The sequence below is a fragment of the Magnolia sinica genome, chromosome 16 (genome assembly GCF_029962835.1).
Source record: "Magnolia sinica isolate HGM2019 chromosome 16, MsV1, whole genome shotgun sequence".
NCBI lineage: Eukaryota > Viridiplantae > Streptophyta > Magnoliopsida > Magnoliales > Magnoliaceae > Magnolia > Magnolia sinica.
Window position 1 is genome coordinate 34,085,977 of NC_080588.1, and position 18,205 is coordinate 34,104,181.

Sequence of the window (18,205 nt, forward strand, 5' to 3'; positions counted from 1 at the left end):
ATACAAAATCTAGTTTTCTTTTTTAATATATATATATATATATATATATATATATATATATATATATATATATATATATATATATATATATATATATATATATATAATTTACAATTTGCCAATTTTTTCACAATTTCGTTTAATTTTTAAAATTTTCTTTTTCAAAATATCACTTTTGTTATATAACTTTTTAATTTTTCTAGTCAAAATACAAAATCTAGTTTTCTTTTTTAAAATATATATTTTTTCACAATTTACAAATTTTTTCACAATTTTGTTTAATTTTTTAAATTTTCTTTTTCAAAATATCATTTTTTTAATATCAGTTTTGTTATATAACTTTTTAATTTTTCTTTTCAAAATACAAAATCTAGTTTTATTTTTAAAAATATATATTTTTTCACAATTTTGTTTAATTTTTTAAATTTTCTTTTTCAAAATATCATTTTTTAAATATCACTTTTGTTATACAACTTTTAAAATTTTCTTTTCAAAATACAAAATCTAGTTTTATTTTTTAAAATATATATTTTTTTGCAATTTGATAATTTTTTTTATAATTTTGTTTAATTTTTAAAATTTTCTTTTTCAAAATATCATTTTCTTATCGAATTTTTTTTTTTCAAAATTATCAACATTATTAAAAGTTCTTAATTTTTATTTCAAAATCTAGATTTTTATAAAATTACATTTTTTTTCAAAATCTAAATTTTTTTCTTAAACATTGTTAGTTATTTTTCCAAGTTTTTTAACCCTTTTTTTTTTTGAAATTCATAATTTCTTTTATTCTTAATGTTTTACTTGAGCATTAGAGACGGTTTAGGACCGTCTCTAATGCAGACGATCCTTGACAGTCTCAAATAACCATAATAAGACGGCTAGTAGAGACGGTCATTGACAGTCTCAAATAGAGACTGCTAAGGACCGTCCCTAATACAGGCTATTTTTGACTGCCTTCCTTAAGTAGTAAAACATGGCCGATGACCGTCTATAATTGAGACGGTCCATGACAGTCTTAGATTACCAATACAAGACGGTCAATGACCGTCTTTAATAAAGACGATCTTTGACAGTCTCAAACAGAGACAGCTAAGAACCGTCCCTAATACAGACTCTCTTTGACAGTCCCAAATTACAGGAAAAGACGGCCAACGACCGTCTCTAATTGAGACGGTCCTTGATAGTCTCAAATTACTAGTAAGAGACGGTCTTTGACCGTCTCAAATTCCGCCATATAAGACGGTCAGGGACCGTCTCTTATTCCCGACGGTCAATGGCCATCTTTTATCTGCAATTAACGACGGTTTTTGGCCGTCTTAAATGATTTGTCAATGTTCAAATTTTTAAGACAATAATAAAGACGGTCAAGGGCCGTCTAAAAATTTAGAGACGGTTTACAGCCGTCTCTAAAGCGTCTTTAAACCAAGCAATTTTAAAGACGGTCCAAAACCGTCTCTAAATCCGTCATTTTTTCCCATTTTTCACGTAGTGCGTTCGTATCGAGAGAGGGGGTTGAGATCGGGAGAGGGAGTTCGAAAGAGAGGGAGATCGAGGGAGAGGGAGATCGAGGGAGAGGGAGGGAGAGAGATGGAGATCGAGAGAGAGTTGAGATCAGGAGAGGGAGATCGAAAGAGGGAGATTAAGAGAAGGAGAGGAAGAGGGAGAGGGAGATCGAGTGAGGGAGATGGAAATGGATGCGAAATAGGGTTTGAGAGCTTTTGGCGTAAGAAAGGGCTGAAAATGAATTGGTAGTCTGCGGTAGATATAAACCAATGTGCCTCTCAGGCTTTGTGGGGTCCACTCAGAGGTTACTAATCGAATCCCTTCCATTCATTTGTTTCAAAATAAAACAATAAAACATAATAATAATAATAAATAAGAAAATTCAACACTCAATTGGGACTCACCAACAAAACAGTGGAAATAATACGTATACCGTTGAATACCGCTTCAAATCAGAAACGGACTGAGCAGGGTTGAATACCGTTTCAAATCAGAAACAGCTTGAAGCCGTTTCTGAACCAAAATCGTAACCGCTCTAGTTAAACGATTTTGATGTAGTGGCAGGAACTTTGGGGAAATCCGCATCCTGTCATCTCAATCCACTTTTGAGCCATTGGCTATGAGCTTTCCATGTCATTATATGTGTCATGATACTTGGACTCAATTTAAAAGCATAAAAGAAATTTCCATGAGGAAATCAGTAGCCATACATATGCAATCCACGTGGATGTGCCATGATATCCTTTTTCTTTTGTCACGTGTAAAGTACTCTGTTCATTGGCCCATGTAGGAAAAAACCAAGAAGAGATGTGCATCCCAATTTCAGTTGGGTTGAGAGAAGCATGTGGTGCACATTCAGCCACTTCTCATATATATATATATATATATATATATATATATATATATATATATATATATATATATTATTCCTTATCCCTTGACCCACGTTTATGCGATCGAGAGAGATAGAAAGAGAGATGACGACGATCATGGAAGCTTGTTTTCTCAAGTCCATGTCACTCACCGCAACCCAAACTTCATCCAAAGCTAAAATCCCCATCTTCTACGAGAGAAAAGTCAATGTATTTCCTCGAAGAAATGGTGCAATTTATCCTCCCATTTCTAGTAAGTGCTTGAATTTCCTTCTCTCTATATGACTCCTGCCTCGTTTGTCTATTTTAGTTTGTGTTCGGGTTTCAATTGAGCTAAAATCTAAAAAGGAATTGGACTGTGTTTATATCATATACACGCCATAGTTTTAAAACTTTATTACCAGCCTAGTAACTAAGCCGAATCAACTTGACTCGAAGGGATTTCACGCCAAGTAACTTGAAAACTCGATAACGAGTTAAGATTGTTAGAACTTGCCTTCTCAGCCGACGCGATGTAGCTTGGCTTTACTAAAACCGAGTCATTCATTGAGTGAAATGACTATTTAATATTTTTTAAAAAATAATAATAAAAAAATGCAAGGTGGGTCATGGATAGTTTAGTGTCACCACCTTGCATGTAATGCACCATGTTTCTTACAAATTAAGACATTATCTTATAGTTATTTAAACATCTATTATTAATTTAAACACCTTTTATTTTAACTAGTAAATGTCAAGTTAATCTGAGCCGAATCTTCAGGTCCACATCAAACTGAATTGAATTTTCAAGTTTTTGAACTATGTTACACAAAAATTTAGACATCCAAACGTTGTTTATGAAGCATAGTAAGAGAATCTCTTTAACTGTTGTTAATAGATTTCTTTCTTCTCAAATTTTTGTGATTTCATCGAAAACTGTAAGTTGTCAGCTCTCCTCACCAATGCCAAACAATGACGATCGGGAGCCCATGATCGACCGAGATTAATGATCTTTCAGAGCAAGGCTCGTCGCTGGAGAACAAACTTCAGGGACAGAAGAGCCTGCCCTCGATGAAGCCAGGGGGAATAATCCTCCTCCAGTCAAGCTCAGCGGGAAGTGGGCCCACAACCTCCATGATCCAGAACATGGCTGCTTACTCATCGCAACAAAGAAGCTTGATGGGGTCCATATCTTTGAACATACCGTCATTCTCCTCTTGTCGACAGGTCCAATTGGGTCCATGGCATCATACTCAACCGTCCATGCCTCATGTCAATCAAGGAGACAAGATCAACAGACCTAGATGTTGCGGGCATATTCTCGGATAAACCATTATTTTTTGGTGGGCCACTGGAGGAGGGGCTATTCTTGGTGGGCAATCAGAATGGGGGTGACGATCAGGTTGGCAGGAGTGGGGTGTTTGATGAGATGATGAAGGATTTGTATTATGGGACAAAGGAGAGTGTGGGATGTGCTGCTAAGATGGTGAAGAGGAATGTAGTTGGATTAGGGGACTTCAGGTTCTTTGATGGGTATTATGGGTGGGAGAAAGACCAATTAAAGGAGGAGATTAGAGCTGGATATTGGAATGTGGCTGCTTGTAGCCTGAATGTAATTAGGCTGTCTAACGTTGGGAGCGCAGGCCTATGGGAAGAAATTTTGGGTCTGATGAGGGAGAGAAAAGTATGGTGATTCTTAAAAAAGGAAAGGATCTTGTTCCAAGCTCACTTGTATTGACCACTCATCTAATGGACCATGGTGACCATAACCAAATATCACACTGATCAAATGATCTTAGCTACTGATTCGAAGATTTTTTAGCTCTGTTTCTAATCATCTAGGGGTTATCCAACCAGTGGGATTTCTTAATAGATCATGGTAGCGCTCAGCATATGAATGGTCCAGACCTACAAGTGTTCCAAATGTAAAAATTGGCTTCTTCTAACTTAAAGGGTGTGACCTGAATCAATGAGCAAGAATCATCAGATAAGGTAGATTGTAGAAATAAAGCTTGGTAACTTTTGAAATCAAGTTTCCAATTAAGCTAATCCAAGGAATTTGGACCCTCCAACTGAATGGCCCACTTACAACTAGAATCCCTCAGTTCATCTAAGCCATGTTTTCTTAGATTTCATATTTGTTGAATCTTTGTCAAAGTGCATATCATGGTTTGTTAGACACTAAGCACAAATTAGAAGTCTGTTACTCTAGTGGAATATAGATGTAACTCAAATTAATTTGTTTTGAAATTGTGGACGAATGGTTGTCATTTCATTTACAGGTGAAGCTAAAACAAGTTAACTTTCACAATTTAGTTAACAAAATTTTCATTAATTGAGTTTAGAAACACTTAAATTGATTTCATCTTAATAAGGTGGGGACCTAGTAATGTCGAGTCCACAATTTGGACAGCTTCATTTGAGTAAATGTATCGGACATGTACAACTGAGTTCCTTTGTAGTTGGATCTTCAGGATTTAAACAACTTAGATATACCTCATCAATAGAGTGATCTGATGCGTTGATGAGATCATAAAGAAATAGAGATGAAGCTGTGAATATTGTCCCGCCTTCTGCTAGACCGAGTAGTATCTAAATAGTTAAAGTTTAGTATAGAGCTAGGCATTGAGTCAAGTCGGACCGATTTAGGGCTGACCCGAACTCGATCTGGTTTTCAAATAGACTTGACCCAAACTCGACCTGACTCAGTACCAAGTCCAGCATGTTTGCCTTAATCCGAGTCCGGGTCTACCCTGGACTAATCCGGACCGAACCTAACCCAGTCACCAGTACCGAGTTGGGTCAAGTTGGCGCCGAGTTTGGTCGGGTGCAATGTTCACAACCCCAAGTGCAAGGTCGTGATGTAGTAATAACTCGGTGAGACCAAGGTCGAATCTGTATGACCCCGTCTATTCCATATAATTTTCTATGCTTATGTAGACAATGATCAATGCCCTTAGCTAGACCTGGATTGGTCGTTCATAGTACACACCCAACTGACTAGAACCACAAGACCCCAAAACCTATTTCATGTCGACCGCCTCGTCGCCGCGATCATGGAGGTATAACTCGTGCATCTGTACGATACTCTGTTAGTGAGATACGCCGTGCAGAATCATTAGTGTATCATGTGCGCAAGGCGCCAAATACTCCATTCCACACATGTGCACAACACATGTCATACACACATGCACATGCCACACATGAGTGAGAGAATCTCTACCCATGTGTGTGATGTCACACACTTATACCTCCCATCTCTCATGTGCTCCCCAGAGTCAACACCTCTGCATTCCATACCCTATGTATGACATCATCACACCATGCCATCCCATGCTCCTTTAATCTACTATTAATTACAAATCATGAATTAATTATCATAATCTTAGTCTAAGCTAACAGATCACATTAATTGAATTTAACCACATTTTAACAATTTCTCTACATATATTCCTTCATTCCTTAACATTTAACCATTTTTCTACACACACACACACAGACGAGTGATCTTGGTGGGCCATCAAGTCCATCAATCACATCCCTTCCATCCATCTCATCCATCCATCTAGTCCATTAAGGTGAGTACACCCCCCTCCACTCTTATGATTTGTTCTCTTTTTGATTATTTGGATAATTAATAGTGGTGATGATTTGATGATAATGATGTGATCAACGGTGTGGATGTATAGGAGAATACATATAAAAAGATGACTAATAGTGGATGATGAAGATAGTATGATTGATGGTGAAGATAATTGTAATAATGATGATGATGCTATTAATGGTGTGGATGTATTGGAGAAAATATATAAAATCAATTTATTATGGAGTTCATGTGAGACCCATTGATAGTGGGCCCCACCAAAATGTTGGTATGACATCCAAATCATCCAAGCATTGGCCCATTGGGCTGGCCAAACTCACACACACACACCCATGCATACACGCACACATGATGTATGTGTTAGATTCAAGCCGTCTATCCATCTCCCTTGATCATTCTAGGTGGGACACACCAAAATAAATAAATAAATAAATAAAATCAAGCAAATCAAAGGTTCAGGTGGACCACACTTTTAGAACGGTAGTGACAGTGATACCACCATTGGACTCATGGGAACCCACCTTGCTGTTTGTAAAAAATAAAAATAAAAAATAAAAAATAAAAAAGAGATGGGAGGGTGCTGCAGCCATCGTCCAGAGACGTTGCAGCAAGTAGCGTCCCACCTTGCTTAAAAAAGAGGGAGGAGTGTGGAACCCACAACAGGCCCCACCCATTATGTATGTATTTAATCCACGCCGTCCATTCAATTCCCTAGCTCATTTTAGGTATTGACCCAAAAAATGAAGTCAATCCAAATCTCTGGTAGGCCACACCATCAAAAATATTATTTTAATAGTGATAAACTGTTAGGGCCCACTGCAATGTTTCTGTGTGAAAAAATATATTGAATATTGGGCTTGATAGGTCTGTCCCGAGCCATAGAATGCAACAGATGGACTAGATCATCTTAATGTGGGCCCTACCTATGAAAAACCACAAGAAAATAAAAAAAATTAATAATAAAAAATAAAAATTACAGCATTTGACGCTGTTGCTGTCAGTGTCCAGATGACGCTGCAGCAAGCAGCGTCTTGCAGCTGTGTTGGGTAGGGACTGTGGGTCCCAGCCATAGGCCCCACCATGATGTATGTCGGACATCAGCACCGTGCATTTGATGGGTCCCCTTTAAATGATGGGACCCCCCAAAAATCAGCTGTACATAGAACTCAGGTGGCTCACACCATTAAAAATCATGTCAAGACATGCTAAAACATATAAAAGTACTTGCTGGGGCCCACCTGAAATTTTGATGCATCTAAAACTTGGACTGACCCCTCTACCAAGTGAAACACACACAAAAGATGGACTGGATCTCTCAAGTGACCCACCTTGATGAGAAATATACAAAAAAGAAATAAAAACAATAAAATAAAAAGGGGTGTGGAGGAGGTGACATCCTCCCTGGACGTCCAAAGAGGGCGGTGATCATGGCCACACCATGATATATGTGCTAAATCCACACCATTCATCCATCTTACTGGCCCCATTTATTGTATGGTCCTAAAAATCAAGTCGATTAGAAGTTCATGCAGGCCATGCCACTTGGACATTGGAAATTGTACTCAAAATACTTAGATTTTTCTGGGGCCCACCTTGGTGATGAAAGGTATATCCGGGACATTCATCCACTCCTTCAGACCATTTTAAGTCATGAGAAAAGGAATGAGGCAGATCCACACCTTAGGTGGACCACACTATAAGAAACTGTGGGAATAAAAATCCCTACTATTAAATCCTTTGAGTTCCACCGTGACGTGTAATTGCCACTAAAGTTGGGTCAGCCATTAGACCATTGAGCCAACTCGTGACATGTATTTTATATCCAAGTTGTCCATCATTTAGACCATCCATGTGATATGAGCCTCGCCCGACGTATGTACCTTATATCCATGTCATTCGTCTAATGGGTGGTACCAGCTATGATGTTGCTTGTTGTACAATTGTTCATGGGGTGAACCTCACCATGTCAATGGGACCCACAATTATACAAAATATAATAATAATAATAATAATAATAATAATAATAATAATAATAATAATAATAATAATAATAATAAGGAAAGGGAATTGTATGCTTACCAATGAAAACTTCCTTGGACATAATGTGATGTATGTGAAGCCCAACTAGGTGCATATGTTGTATACCCACACTGCCTATATTTTCCAGTCACTTGGGATGTGAGCCCACCTCCTGCCTGTGGACACAAGATGAAGTAGAACTCAATTTTAGGTGGACCACGCTATAAATAGAAACAGTTGTAATAACCATTGGAAATTCTTAGGCTCTAGTGTGCTCCTATATGCTGGGATGCTTCCTTGACCTTGGACTCCACTTTGTAGTATGATGTAGATCCATGCCATTCATTGGTTTATCCTTATCATTTTAGGGTATGGTCTCATAGACTAGTTAGATCCAAATCTCATGCCACGGAGCAATATTGATCACTTGTCCACCGTTAAATATTTCCTAGAGCTGTAGTAATGTTTGTGAGAAATTTATCCATCTATTCTTTTTAACCGATCATGGACCACCTACTATACATGTTTTACCAACCATTCATCTATTTTGATTAGATCATTTTAGAGTGTGGGGCTGCCTATATATTTACTGCAATCTAAGTCATTTTCATGGTACCCATTATAATAGTTATTCCTCATTTAGACCGTTAGTTGGTAGGAATCATGTGGATCACTACACTATAGGAATTTGGGATCTTGGGTGGCCCAACTAGTCGTGTGAATTGGTGGAAGTTGTGTGGGCCACCACACCATGTGAGTGCGTGATTTTTATAGCCTGCCTAACTGTATGAAATTGGGGCAATTGTATGACTACTTGTCTAAGTGGATTTATGATTGTTGTGGCCCTTAACCATATGATCACTAACAGGATAAATGGCAGGTAGATTTGGTGAAATGGTGTTGAATATATAGCTTATAAATCTTGTGATCATGCGTGACGTGGATAGACGTAAATCATGTGGATATATGGGGAATGTGTGGCCCAACTATATGATCATGTGGTGCTTAGGTGACTGCTAAGCTATGTGAAATTGTGGTACTGGCCGCTTGACTATGTGAAAGTTTAGTAAAGTGGTTGCCCCATTATGCAAGTTATGGTATAATTAAAATAATAATAATAATAGTAATAATAATAATAATAAGTAACCATCTCACCTTAAATCTCTTATTATGACAAGTAGAGTGACATTTCTGTGGCCACTCAACTATACGAACTTCTGATGGTGGAGTGGCCATAAGACCATGTGGGCATATGAGAATTGTGTGATTACTCAGGCTTGTGGACTATGCTGATGGTGTAACCTATTCTGTATATGAACTTAGGGCATGTGTCAGATTGATTATGAACCCTACCTTGATATGAGTATTGCATATTTCATCATTTATTTATTAGGCTAGCTAAATCTAGAATATGATTCCAAAATGACCCAGATCCTATTCTTAAATAAGTCAGACGACATGAAATAGTGTTAATTGAACATATAACTTTCAAACACTTGTGAACCCACTCAATGTATGTATTTTATCCATGCTGTTCAATTATTTTGCCAACCAAATAATTTGATGATGGATCTCGTTGACGTGTGCCTTGTGCATTTGAACTATTCTTCCTTGTATTACCTTAATTTATGTGAGATACCTATACTATCTACTTGTTGGGACCCACTGTAATGTTTATGTGTGGACCCATCTGCTTGTAGTACCATTTGAAAGTAGGACCCATTATGTTGTATAAGACAAACCCGCATTATCCAACCATAACTAATTCTTATGTGTATATTATATACCAAGTCATTCAACTTAGGGCTCACTATATCTTATGAAGTTTACATGTACCTTCCAAACCATTGTAGAACTACTACAATAATTATTTGTAAATCCAATCTACTAACAACCCACGTGAAGATGAAGTTCACTACATTATATGAGTTTCGCCAACACCATTCATCCTGTGGCTCATTTACTATATGTTATGTCTAAGCCTTTCATCTCATAACCACTTGGTGCATGTACTTTACATCACCACCACTCATTAACCAAAAGGCCCAGTTAGGGTATAGCCATGTGGTCCCAATAGAAGAAAATTATATCGGGCCAAAGCCACTAATGAAATATCTATCTTGTGAAGGATATGGTGTAACTCTTATTACAATTAATGCTCGTGATTATGATAGTTATGGACAATATTAATGATGTCAGTAATTGTGGTTAATAGAAGCGTGTGATTTAATACTTGATTAATGTTATTCCACTCCCTAGCATACTAAATTCATCTACTTAACCATGTTGATATTGATTATACTCATGTACTATGGAATGATGGTATGTGCAAGTGTACTTCGATACATTTCTTCATGTGTAAGACATGTCTTCTTCAGTTTAGTCACATGATCATGGATTGATATAGTTGATAGTGGCATATGATGATTATACATCATTTTTCCTTAAAGGTTAAGTAGACCCTAAACTCATGACATTATATACATACCACATGCACTTGAATGTATGCCTTATCATGGTTGCTTGAATTCATATATAATCATGACATACATGATGATCGAAATACCACAGTCATGTCGTATAACATGAGTTGGATCTTAACGATGAAATGTACATCTATGATGATGACTTGGGTTATCCCTGAAAATGAACGGGACACTGGAAGTGTGGAAATAGTAGGGGATGATGTGCCTCTTAGGTTGAAAGTCCCTAAACCCCTATGCTAGCTAGGTTGCCTCACCATCGGGCCGAGTGGATACATGGATCATAGATTTGACTCCCACTGACGAGGTTGGATTGAGAAGAGGTAGGTCCAACCTGCTTAAGGGCTAAGGTGCAAACAGGGACCGGTTTGACTCGCCGGCGAGGAGAAGCGTGAATGAAGTCCGCTACTAGCATGCCGGGTGGAAGTCCACTGCAGGGCAGGTATGTGAGGCCGATTACTGGTGTCTAGTGCATGCGTATCGACCATGGTGTTTCCCATGATATACAGTTGGTGGAAGTATACCACAGGGCGGATATGCGAGGTCGATTATTAGTGTCTGGTGTATGGGTATCGACCATAGTGCTTCCCGAGATACACAATTATGATATGGTATGACATTATGATGATGATGATGATGATGATGTGATTACGGATGCGTGTAATATGGTTATGGCTATGGTAAAGAAGAAATGAAAACATGACTTGGTAATGCTAGTAGCATTGACTCGAAGTATTACTATGATGCATATGCATTGCATTGGCATTGACATCATACCTTATGTGCTACACACCTTTCACATATATGATTTCCTTGTAGCATATTTATCTTGCTTGCATGTAGGACACACTGCACACACGTGTGTACTCACTAGGCTTTTTGCCTAAGCTTCCTATTTTCCATTTTTTTCAGGGCTGAAGTAGCTTGGAAGACTTAGCTTTCTCGATGCATTGCATTTATTTTTCGATTTGGTAATGATGACATCGTGTACCTTTTGGAAAGTATTGTACTTGTAACCATCAAGATTTATAATGGAGAGTATTGCTTCGTATTTTGATCATGGATCTTCATGCTCAGGTATTATTATATGTATATACAACAAAAAAAATCAATCAAAAATCTTCCTTATGGTGCGCCGAACTCGAGACTTGGTGTATGGAAGTCGAGTGCCGGATTCGGGGCATCACGGAAGCTGTCCGTCCCTGGATTTGGGGCGTGACAGAATCCACAAGGACTAAACTTATCTGTATTCTGAAAATAGCTAGAAGTAGAACTAGAATCGGATACTAATCTAAATTCTAGAATAGTTGGAGTAATTGTAAATAATGTCCAATTGTAGCTATTAAGATTCTACCTTACTTGATTCAAGGAACACAACTGGAATTGGGGTCCTATCTTATCTGGTGGAAGATAAATTATTCAAGCACAATATGAACTTTCATTGAGATAATACATAAGATCCATTGCATTGATTGGAAAGGATTCCATCATCCTACCATGCCCAGGAGACAATGGTGAACAACAGGATTTATCAATCTCCACAACTCCAAATATATTAAGAAGATATCAAAAGCCTCCACAGAATATACTGTAATTGAAGTCACAATAATTCATAGAAAACTGGAAATATTCCTCGAATCAAACTAGAACTCAATGATTTTTTAACATAAACAAGAATCAAAGCAAGATAATCATCCCAACACACTACAAGCTTCACCTCTTAGCCCTAGCTACGAGGTTTAGTTCACCGTAGACATGATTGAAACCAAATCACTTAAACAAAACATGAAAAATAAACTAGGGAAGAAGAAAACTCTTGAAAAGCTGCTCCACCATTTGGCTCTACTCCTTGTAACCTAATTTGTGTTTCGAACTCCTTAAAGAACTAATATTTATAGCCTTAATCTGGCCGACTTTGGAAAACTGCCTCAAATTTATGCACTCTATGTAATACTTTCGATGCCATCGAACAGACTTCGATGTCATCGAAGGAAGAATTCTAGTTTGAATTGGATTTGAAAGTCACGCTCTTTCGCATTGTGTAACTTGTCGATTTCATCGAGCGTCCCTTCGATGACATCGAACAGATCGTCAATGCCATCGAACATGTCCTCGATCCATCAGAAAATATCCAGAATGTTCTAGCGAGTTGTTGTTCATAACCCTAAGTGTAGGGTCGCGATGTAGTAATAACTCGTGAGAACGAGGTCAAATCCACAGGGACTAAACTTGTACGTATTCTAAAAAGAACTAGAACTAGAAGAAGATTTAAATTGAAATCTTAATAATTAAGAGTAATTGTGAATAATGTTTAAACTATCAATTAAAGGTAGAAACTAGGGTGCAAAGGATCGACTTGTAGCTATCAAGATGCTACCTTACTTGATTCAAAGAACACAATTGGAATTGGAATCCTATCCTATCCTATCCTATCCAATTGGAAGATAAAATAATTAAATCAAATCTGAACTTTTCATTGACCTAATTCTCAATGGAAGAAAATTGTGATGAGTGTAAGGGATTCCATTGAAAGTGCCCTGGTTTGTCAATTAACGTGAGCGTTGAGTCAGCTAGACAGAGGAGCCCCATAGGAAGATTGATCAAGCGCCTGCCTCAACTGGATGAGACCTAGAACTCACCATAGGTAAATCTTAGCCTCACATCCCATGTCCCAAAAACACTAGGTACTTAAATCCCTTAAAATTGAATATAACACCCTAAGTTTTTGTGGTTAGAAAACTTTCCCAAACTTTAGGAAAAATCTTTAAGTTTTCTACCTTTGTCGATTTATTGATACATGGTTCAATGAAATCAAACATTGTTATCGATATCCTCGAAGCTCAATCGATATTATTGAAATAAGGACATAAGATGTCCAGCAACCACAAAGATCTCTAGATGGAATTATCGATGTATCGATATATGGCTTGATATCATCGATATCTGAATCTCAATTCCATCAGAGTAGACTCGATAAAATCGACATCAGGTTTGTTGTGTCCAAAGTTCTGCTAAGGCAAATTATGCAATCTTCAATATATCAAAGAACTCCTCAATATCCTTAGAATTCAAATCTCAAGGATATCAGAAGCCCTTCAATGATATCGGTTTGGACACACATTTATCCAACAAGTTTTTCAGGTGGTTTGTTTTCTTGGATCGAGGGTCACTCGATAAAATCGATATTCAAATATCAAGCATATCGAGACATGGTCGATATCATCGAATGTGGACACAAACTATCCAGCAAGCCTATAGTAAAATTGTTTGGAATTATCGATGAATCGACACTGCCCTCGATATCATCGATATTCAAATTCTGATGATATCAAGTGATGCTCGATCATATCTTATACCTGAAATATTTCAAAGGCAATTGCTCTCACATTTTAAAATGTCAAGGAATCGAACCTTGTGTCGATGAAATCGGAGTTCGAAATTTGATGAAATCAATGCACATTTGATTTTCTCGACCAGTTGGCAAAAGGTTTCAAAAGCGTTTGACATTTGAGTTTGTGTCAACGAGTGGCTAGTCGATACTATTGAGAGTATACGCTCGATGATATCGAACTCTGTCAAAAATGTGACCATTTTATATCCTTTAGAACCTTTTATCTATTTAATAAGACCTTGCCCTTAGTTGTTGGATAGGGAAAATAGAGAGTGCTTTTGAGTGTTTAACCTTAGATCATATACCCTAAAGCCTTTTCTCTCATGGAAGTTCATCTTCCAATCCACCCTCATCATTGACATTCAATAGAGTGGATTAAGGAATGAACTTCCACATTCAAGGATCCTGCAGCTACCACCTTAATGGCAAATCATTAAGCTGGGATGCCTTGAATGTATAGATGATTGGAATCGTTCTATCTCCCTTATAGGAAAACATTTAATAGAGTAGGATTCCATCATAACCTTGACCCAACCCGTCGCCATGTATTGGTACATCTTCTGAGTTGCGGTTCAAGGAAGCAGAAGATTCTTCGTCAACAAAGGAGGAGATCTTCGACAACGCGCTGAATAAGGCTCATCTACTTATCTGTAAGTCATCAGAGTCCAAAGAACCCTTGTGATCATTCCTTCTGTAGGATTGGGTCTAAGGTGTTTCTCACCCCTTGCTAGTCCTCATAGGAGGCCTCTGGCAGGAGTGTACATAGGGGTGCTTTGTGTTGACCCTTGCTCTGTGGAGAGCACAAACTGGTTAGAGGTGGACCTATTTAAAACCTCCAGTTAGAGGTGAACTTGTTGTGAAACCTCCATTAGGCTCCTTGTGTGGACCCTTGGCCTGTGTGGCCTAAAATCAGGTGTTGTGTGTTGACCCTTACTCATGGGAGTATAAAGTGTGTCGTGTAGACACGGTGTGTCAGCCTAAGTGTAGGTTGTACTGGTTAGAGGTGAACCTGATTTAAAACCTCCAGTTTGAGGTGAACCTATTGTGAAACCTCCTTTAGTGAGATCCGGTACACTCAAGAGTTGAGTGCGTCTGCCGAAAGTGGAGTAGATAAGTAGTTGAACCACTATAAAAATGATTGTGTTTAAGATTGATATTTGTCTTCCATTACTTATGTGATTTCCTTAAATGCTTTCATATTTGATTATCTGAGATCACACCTCGCACACAGTCACATCCATCAAAACTATGATTTGCATCTTATTTATCTTTCAATTAGTTTTATGATTGGATCCTCTTTTTGGCTTGGAAGCCATTGGAGTTACTCTGAATAAATCCTAATACACTCATATTTTCTCAGGATTAGATTAATAGGATTTTAAATAATCATAAAATATTAAAAAGTCTTATTCACCCCCCTCTATGACATATTAACATATTCTTACTTCAACTAAAGTGGTCATTACCGCAATTTCATCCATCAACCTACCATGCCTAGGAGACGATGGTGACCAACAAGATTTACCAATCTCACAATCTCAAAACAGGAAAAGAAGATATCTAAGCTATCACAACATCTATTATAATTCAAGTCACAATAAATTATAGAAAACTGAAAATATTCCTTAAAATCAAATTAGAATCCAATGAAGTTCAACATAAACAAGAATTAAAGCAAAATAAACATCCAAACACGAAACAAGCTTCACCTCTTAGCCCCAGCTAAGAGGTTTAGCCAACCATAGACATGATTGAAACCAAATCTCTTAAACAAAACATGAAAAATAAATTAGGGAAGAAGAAAAACTCTTTAGTGGCTGCTCCACCCTTGTGCATGCTCCTTGAGACCTTTTCAAACCCTAGAAGATGCTTTGAAGCATCCTAGGGAGTCCTATTTATAGTTGTAGAACTTTAACTTTCACATTGAGTTGGAAAAATCTAGAAACCGCCTCAAATTTATGTACTCTGCGTAGTTTTCCAAAATAGGCTCAGAGTTTAAACCGTCTCAAATTTATGCACTCTGTGCAGTTTTTCAAAATAGGCTCAAAGTTTCAGAATATACTTTTTCAAGACAATTTAAGGAATATATTTGTTTTCAGGAAAATTTCAGGATTCATTTTTTTCACTTCAAATTTTTTATTCTCTTTATTCCACACTTGGTTTTCTTGGATCTTTGGTATGTGAATTCTTCATTAATGACTTCTAAATCTCCGACTCTTCATTTAGTAAACTTTTGAGCATAAATCTTCCTTTTGGCATCAATTTCACCTTAAGCTTTGGAAATCACCTCGCACATGAAAACATGCATAATTAAATCGATTGAGTACTATCATGTTTATAAAAGTAAGGTATAAATAGGGGGAATATATAATATTTCACACTCAACACACCCCCAACCAGTATTTTGCTAGTCTCGAGCAATACATGCGTGAAATGATCTTTAATCTTTAATGTTCAAATCACTTTCAGAAAACAATCTTTTGTGCAATCAAAGATGAATGAGTACAATTTTGAAAACCTAGAGCCGAATCACACGAGCAATCAATCAAAAAGTTTCTTTATCAATCAATTAAGAACATCAGTTCATATATCAAAATTTTCCAATGTGCTTAGTGAATTCTATTTACTTTCCATAACATACTAGTATTTCATAATGTTATCCATGCTCATCACCTCAAGCTTTATTGAATAATCAAGTACTTATTCCAAACTTATCATATTTTGCTTCTTTTTCCAGTTTTTGATTTTATATCAATGGACCCTTTTATTTATTCGTTCTTTTCATTCTTTTTCAATCTTTTTATCATACATGACCTTTTTAGCTATCTTTCTATTTTTTAACTGGTTCTTTTCATCTTTTTAAGGTGGATGGAATTCTCCAGACTCAATTCTCAACATCTATCAATGATATACATATTAGCAACTAGAAATTTTAGCATTATTCACAGGAAGCAAATCGAAGGTGTCTTGTGACTTATATCAACATGAAATTCAAACTTCCTCTTAATCAATTAGATAAGAGAACTTAAGTGATCGTCTACTTATTTGATCAAACTCCAAAAATTCAAAATTCAATCTCCGTCTTATCATCATGCTCAAAACATTCTTAAGTGCACAAGCTATTGCTTTCCAAACAGGTTTTTAACTTTAAAATTTGAAATTTGTCATAATTTTTGCTCAAAAATAAGAAAACACTAATTAGTTTACCTAATCCACACCCCCAACCTAAAACCTACATTGTCCTTAATGTAAAAGATATGAGCATGCAATGCAATGAGATAACGAAAAGAAATGGGAAGTGACGGGAAGATAATACTTGAAGGAGAATTGAAGCTTTTCGAAAATTCTTAACATGTAAATGGGTTAGTACGAAGACTAAACAAACTGAAATCAAATTATCTTAATCCTAAATCCTATGAAAGCAATAAACCTAACTACACCTCCATCGGATTAGGAGGTCAATCTTGGTACACATGATCAGTCAAAGGCATGTACATGTCCTTTGAATTAAACTTCTCAACAAATGGCTTGAGATGATGTCCATTTACTTTGAAAACATTTTCATTTGTCAGATTCTTTATCTCAGTGGCCCCATGAGGATAGACATTAGTAAGAGTGAAAGGGTCATTATAACGAGATCAAAGTTTTTCAGAAAAAGATATAACTGAGAATTATACAGAAGGACTTTTTGACCAGTTATAAATGTTTCTTAAGGATGTTCCTGTCATGGAATACATCATCCTTTCCTTGTAAATTCTTGAGTTCTCATAAGCGCCCTTTCGGATTTCCTCAAGTTCATTTAGTTGGAGTTTGCGTAGCGAGCTAACGTTGTCCAAGTTAAAGTTCAGATTTTTAATATCCCAATAGGCTTTATGCTCTAGCTCCATAGGTAAGTGGCAGGCTTTCCCATAGACAATTCTAAAGGGAGACATTTCAATGGGGGTCTTAAAAGTTGTATGGTAGGCCCATAAAACATCGATTAAATAGATTGACTAATCCTTACGGTCAGAGTTAACAGTTTTTTTCAAAAGTTGTTTAATTTCCCTATTGGAAATCTCAACTTGCTCGCTTGTCTGTGGGCGATATTAAGTGCTCACTTTATGAGAGATGTCATATCTCTTCATTAAGTTCTCAAATGGCCTATTATAAAAATGTGAACCTCAATCACTAATGATGACCTGAGGCGTTTCGAACCGGGAAAGGATGTTTTCTTTTAAGAATTAATCACCATTTTGTGATCATTATTCCGGCATAGGATCACTTCAACCCACTTAGTGACATAGTCTACTACCAATAAAATGTAAATATTTCTAAAGGATTGGGGGAATGGCCCCATGAAATCGATGCCCCAGCA

At 37.0% G+C, this 18,205-nt stretch overlaps 1 protein-coding gene across 1 annotated transcript in view; it reads left to right on the forward strand.

Moving 5' to 3' along the window:
* The window catches only part of LOC131228796 (uncharacterized), a 38,145-nt gene extending 33,534 nt beyond the window's left edge, over nt 1–4,611 (forward strand). The window contains 2 exon segments of the mRNA XM_058224658.1: nt 3,405–3,593; nt 3,596–4,611. Coding sequence (XP_058080641.1) covers nt 3,405–3,593; nt 3,596–4,047 — 641 coding nt within the window. The 3' untranslated portion in view covers nt 4,048–4,611.
* Nucleotides 4,612–18,205: the final 13,594 nt, after the last annotated feature.